General features: G+C 53.8%; 1 protein-coding gene across 1 annotated transcript in view; it reads left to right on the top strand.

Moving 5' to 3' along the window:
* Positions 1-687: 687 nt before the first annotated feature.
* The window catches only part of LOC133350349 (homeobox protein aristaless-like 4), a 120,755-nt gene continuing 115,442 nt past the window's right edge, over positions 688-6,000 (top strand). Inside the window, exon 1 of the mRNA XM_061564635.1 lies at positions 688-890. Within this exon, the coding sequence (XP_061420619.1) occupies positions 776-890 (115 nt within the window). The 5' untranslated portion in view covers positions 688-775. The remainder of the gene's footprint in view (positions 891-6,000) is intronic.

The following is a 6,000-nucleotide window of genomic DNA, read 5'->3' as shown; positions in this document are numbered from 1 at the left end:
GCATCGCCGTCGCGTACAGCAGCACTGCCTAATAGCGATATCGCGTTACCGCGTGCAGCCAGGAGGTGCATCTGGCGTGACCCGATGCATTTTTGACCCAGAGACCCCCTTCGCCAAAACCAAACCACCACCACCACCACCTCCCCCCACCCCCACGCCCTTTCACTTACGAAGGCTTTTGTTTGACGTATTTTTAGCCATAATTAGCGAGGTCTTAAACCAGCCAGCCCCCATCAGCCCGTGTGTGTGTCTCTCTCTTGTGACACACACACACGCACACACGGTGTCACGTACACGCTGACTGCCGCCGTGTGCGGGAGGTCACGGATAAGGGAGCGCGCGCGTGCGCGTGTGTGCGCGTGCACCCAATGTAACCATCGGTCTCTGTCTCAAGTAAAAGTGACTCAACTCACAGTTTGACTTACTGCCAGGCTCATTAATTAACATATACATATGTGCGTGTAGGACACGGATAGGAAGCGAGCGTGGGCTGTGTGTGTGTCTGCGTGTCTGCAACCAATGCACGCGTCTGTTAAGAATATCGTATTTAAAGTGACTTTAACATGTACTCACCGCGGGACCAATGCACGCATTCACATGCCCATATATGTGCCGTGCACCAGTAACAACGCAGCATAATACACGCACCACGCACCGGAGGCCCTTATCTGCAGCAGACGGCAACAAAGCTCGCACGCCAAGTTCCATGCAACCACGAGGGGTGTCTGGGTGAGAAGCTCTTCCACGCGTTCGGAGCAAGCAGCCGCCGCCGCTGATGCTGCTGATGCTGCTGCTCGGGTCTGGGCGGGCAAGTGCGGAGCGGGGCGGGCAGCCTTGGCCAGCGAGCAGCGCACAGACGCCAAGTCCCCCGGAGCGAATGTGGCCCCAAGGTGGGTGGTGGCGGCGGTGGTGGCGCAGTTCGTGCTGTGTCCGCTGTCGCGTTGTTACGCCCAGTGCGTGTGTGTGGTGTGTGTGTGTAGTGTGTGTGGTGTATGTGTGTTGTGTGTGTGTGTTGTGTGTGGTGTTTGTGTGTGTGTGTGGTGTGTGTAGTGTGTGTGGTGTGTGTGGTGTGATGTGTGTGGAGTGTGTGTGGTGTGTGTGTGGTGTGGTGTGTGTGGTGTGTGTGTGTTGTGGTGTGTGTGTGGTCTCTGTGTGGTGTGTGTGGTGTCGTGTGTGTGGTGTGTGTGTGTGGTGTGTGTGGTGTGGTTTGTGTTGTGTGGTGTGTGTGTGTGTGGTATGTGTGTGTGTGGGGTGTGTGTGTGGTGGTTGTGTGCTGTGTGTGTGGGTGTGTGGTCTGTGTGGTGTGTGTGTGTGGTGTGTCGGGTGAGGTGTATATGGGGTGTGTGTGGTGTATGTAGTGTGTGTGGTGTGTGTGTGGTATGTGTGTGGAGTGTGATGTGTGTGTGTGTGTTGTGTGTAGTGTGTGTTGTAGTGGGTGGTCTGTGTGTGGTGTGTGTGGTGTGAGTGTGGTGTGGTGTGTGTGTTGTGTGTGGTGTGTGTGTTGTGTGTGGTGTGTGTGGTGTGTGTGTAGTGTGTGTGTGGTGTGTGTGGTGTGTGTGTGTGTGCAGTGTGTGTGTGGTGTGTGTGTGTGTTGCGTGTGGTGTGTGTGTAGTGTGTGTGGGGTGTGGTGTGTGTGGTGTGTGTGTGGTGTATGTAGTGTGTGTGGTGTGTATATATGGTGAGTGTGTGTGTGGTGTGTGTAGTGTGTGTGTAGTGTGTGTGTGGGGTGGGTGTGTAGTGTGTGTGTGTAGTGTGTAGTGTGTGGTGTGTGTGGTGTGTGTGTTGTGGTGTGTGGGTGGTCTGTGTGTGTGGTGTGTGTGTAGTGTGTGTGTAGTGTGTGTGTGGTGTGTGTGTGGTGTGTGTGTAGTGTGTGTGGTCTGTGTGGTGTGTATGTGTGGTGTGTGTGTTGTGGAGTGTGTGTGGTCTGTGTGTGTGGTGTGTGTGTGGTGTGTGTGGTATGTGTGTGGTGTGTGTGGGGTGTATGTGTGGTCTGTGTGTGTGGTGTGTGTGTGTGGTCTGTGTGTGTGGTGTGTGTGGTGTGTGGTGTGTGTGGTGTGTATGTGTGGTGTATGTGTTGTGGTGTGTGTGCGGTCTGTGTGTGTGGTGTGTGTGGTGTGTGTGGTGTGTATGTGTTGTGGTGTGTGTGTGTGGTGTGTGTGGTGTGTGTGTGTGGTGTGTGTGGTGTGTATGTGTGGTGTGTGTGTGTTGTGGTGTGTGTGTGGTCTGTGTGTGTGGTGTGTGTTGGTGTGTGTGCGGTGTGTGTGTGTGTGGTGTGTGTGGTGTGTATGTGTGGTGTATGTGTTGTGGTGTGTGTGCGGTGTGTGTGTGTGGTGTGTGTGGTGTGTGTGTGTGGTGTGTGTGGTGTGTATGTGTTGTGGTGTGTGTGTGGTGTGTGTGGTGGGTGTGGTGTGTGTGTGTGGTATGTGTGGTGTGTGTGGTGTGTGTGTGTGGTGTGTGTGGTGTGTGTGTGTGGTCTGTGTGTGTGGTGTGTGTGTGTGGTGTGTGTGTGTGGTGTGTGTGGTGTGTGTGGTGTGTGTGTGTGGTGCGTGTGGTGTGTCTGTACGCACGTGGGACTTCGTCCCCGCATCCTACGTAGCCAACCGTGCTAATTGGAGTTCTATGTACTGAGCACTTTTAGACCGACATTGACAAACTCATTTATTCAGAACCGCCTGTGTGTGTCTAGTTTGCCGTCCTTCTCCCGACCTCCGGTTATCACGGTCGGCTATGTACGGTGCGAAAGAAGTTCAACATACATCGTGAATGTAGTGCAGCGGTTGGAGCGCTCCGAACCTGGCGACCCGAGTTCGATTCCCGCTCACGGCCAACACCGGTGACGATTCTCTGAACCGGTTCTGCGCGTCCCCTGGGTTGACTCAGCCTCGATTGAGAACTTCGTGCGATGTTTAAAAACACCGCCACTTGGGAGACAAAGGCGGCCGGGCGTGGTGCTAGCCACCCACCCCCTCGTGTGTCGTTTCGGCCTTAATAGGTGCTCGCTAACAGCCCTTGCCCCAACAGTCTGTTCAGGCTATACGGGGTGTCTTTGTATTTGCTGTGCGTGTGTTGTTTGGACTGAGCACCTTAAAAAAATGAACATTGAAAACGCAATTTTTGAGAGCGGCCTTTTTGTGTCGTGTTTGGTTTCGTTGCACTACTCCCTGCACCTCCGATGAGCAAAGTCGGCCACGTACGGTGCGAAAGAAGTCCAACGCGCATTCCCGTGACCAGCGTGGGGATCGGTAGTGGCAAGCGGTTGGCGCGCGCTGCGCTCCGAACCGTGCCAACCCCGAGTTCAATCCCCTCTCTCCCACCGCTCCAATCGCCATCAGTGACGATCATCCGAACACGCTTCTTCGGCGTCGAAGATCGCGATGTACGGGACATTACACACCGGGAGAGACAAAGGCGGTCGGGCGTGGTGTTACCCACCCATTCCCCCGCCCGTGTGTGCCGTGCCAGGCTTCAGAGTTGCTCGCTAACGCCACTTGTGCCAACACATGGGTGGGTGGGTGGGGGTTGGCGTTGTTTGTGTGTCCACGTGTTGCAATCAATGGTATCTGCAGTTGCAAGCGTACAGACGGTGCTCTGTCAACTGCTAGATTCCACTTGTTTTGTAATTACCAGCGAAATGTCGTATTAAAATGTTTAAATGATGTTGATTCACTCTTCAACACACCGGTGGGCTAAAATAGTGAACTATTTGTCTTTTGTAAACGGGACGCATTTTTTACTGCATGGCCGTGCCGGGTGGTGGAGGGTTACGAGACATTTATAATTAACGCGATCTAACCCATAAAAACCTTTATTATGAATTGTTTTGTGACACTGCATTGACAGTGGTGCATAGGCACAAATAGCGAAAAACTCAATATACTGTACTACGTTCGTCAATAACGCTGCTCTTAAATAAAAAAAATATATACAAATAGGCGACGTTTCGGGCAATGAACCTTATGCAGAGCACACTCCTGCTGGTTGGAGGCTTCTCCGCTCCGCCCCCACCACCGCTCGGGTTTTTTCAGTCACGGGGGTTGACCATACTTCACCACGCTGGTCAATGCGGCTTGTTTAAGGGTGCATTCAGCCCAACCATCAACACCTCCCGTTGGCGTTCGCCGTGGCCGTGGATCGAACTCAGGTGGCCGCAATCATGACTCCTCTCCACCCTCCTGTACCTGGCATGTACTTACCGCATTCTCCAGATTATAGGACGCACATGTTCGTCCGCATTTTACAGCGAAAGTCGGGGTTGCGTCTTATAATCCGGTAGGGGCGTTTGTGGCCAGATTTGCATACATTTATATAAAAAAAAAGATGTGCGTCTTATAATCTGGTAGGCGCGTGTGTGTGTAGGTGCGTGTGTGTGACCAGATTTGTATAATTGTGTTGACACCGTGGGGTGCGTCTTACTTTCCGGTGCGTCTGATGGTCCGAAGAATACGGCATTAGTCAGGAGCATTGTTAAGCGCGTTATTTTGACGTTGGCTGCATGATGCAACAATGTGTGTGCATACGTTTGGTTGTATGCATTTAGCTTCCTAAAGTCAGTGTTTTAATGCTCAATTGAGCACTGAGGCGGTACTTATCTGCCCTTGAGCCAGTGGTGGAAATTACACATTCCCGTGGCGGGGCAGAGTCCATCCAGACGGTAACCACAGTTGGCTTCCACCCACACACTGCTACTCGTACAAATGATTTGGTGGCGATGTTGCTTGCTGGGTTGGCAGTGGTGCACAAATAACAACATAACAACTGAACGCATTCGTCAAAGAAACAAAGATATATACACAGTTTTTAACACGCAACGTTTCGGGTAAATAGCCCTTCTTCGCAGCACACAATGCTCGTTCTATTTCATTTCAAGGCAGCGTTGCTGGCACCCGTTCTGAGCTTGTGTTTACGTGACGTGTGACGGCACTCACAGCGATGTGCGCGTGTGACTCGATCACAAGGCAGAGCCTGCGACACGCACAGCCAAGACCCCTATAGCCTCGCACAGACCGGTGGGGCAAATGCCGTGAGCGCGCGCACACAGAGCACCGACTAGCGGTGCACCGCGCGAAAACACTCCTGCTAAGAACGAGTTCATCACTGCGGCCCTTGCTAAATCTACTGCTGGATGAAGGCCCCCCCCCCCCGACACCGAGTTGGTTATGACCACAACTCATCGGTGCGGGGTCGATTGGTTGGTGACATTGAACCCCCCCCCACCCCAGAGGAATCGGGTCGTTACGTGACTCGATGTTGTTAATGTGTTGCCTGTGCCGGGAATCGAACTCAGCTCGCCGTGTTCATACTGGACGTCTGCGGGGAAAGAGCTTCATAGCTCATCGGATTCCTCCTCCAGTATAAATAGACATTCCGATAAGAGCAGTGCGCTCACCACCGCGCCACCGTTTCACACCCACGCCGCCGTGTGTATGTGTGTACGTAGAACTTCTTTCGCACCGTACGTAGACGTGGCCAAACACGTGCTAATCGGAGGTGCTGCGATTGCCTCGCTCTGTCGTTCAGACGACGCAGTGGGGTCTTGCGCACTGCGCCCCGAACCCGGCGAGCTGAGTTCGATCCCCGGCCACAGATAAGTAAAGGAACAGTCGCGTACCAAGCAGGGCGTGGATCGATCCTCCGTGCACAGCGGCACTGGGGAGATAAAGGTGGCCGGTTGTCGCGCTGGCCGTGGCGGAATCTCTCTGTGTGTGCTCGCGAGTGGCACTTTACACAGCAACACGTATGGTTACGGGAGGGAGCTGATGTGTTGTGTGTTCGTGTGTGGGGGGAGCGGTGGTGTAGCGGTTAGCGCACTGCGCTATGAACCTGGCGACCCGAGTTCGATTCCCGCTCACGGCCAACACCAGTGACGATTATCTGAACCGGTCCTGGGCCTCCCCTAGGTCGATTCAGCCTGAAATGAGTACCCGCTGCGGTGTGTAAACATCGCTACTGGGGAGACAAAGGCGGTCGGGCGTGGTGCTGGCCACCCACCCCCTCGTGTAC

Source organism: Lethenteron reissneri, chromosome 33 (genome assembly GCF_015708825.2).
Source record: "Lethenteron reissneri isolate LAM-NWPU_2019-01 chromosome 33, ASM1570882v1, whole genome shotgun sequence".
Taxonomy (NCBI): Eukaryota; Metazoa; Chordata; class Hyperoartia; order Petromyzontiformes; family Petromyzontidae; genus Lethenteron; species Lethenteron reissneri.
Note: the sequence above shows the minus strand (reverse complement) of the source record. Positions and strands in the feature narration are given on the sequence as shown.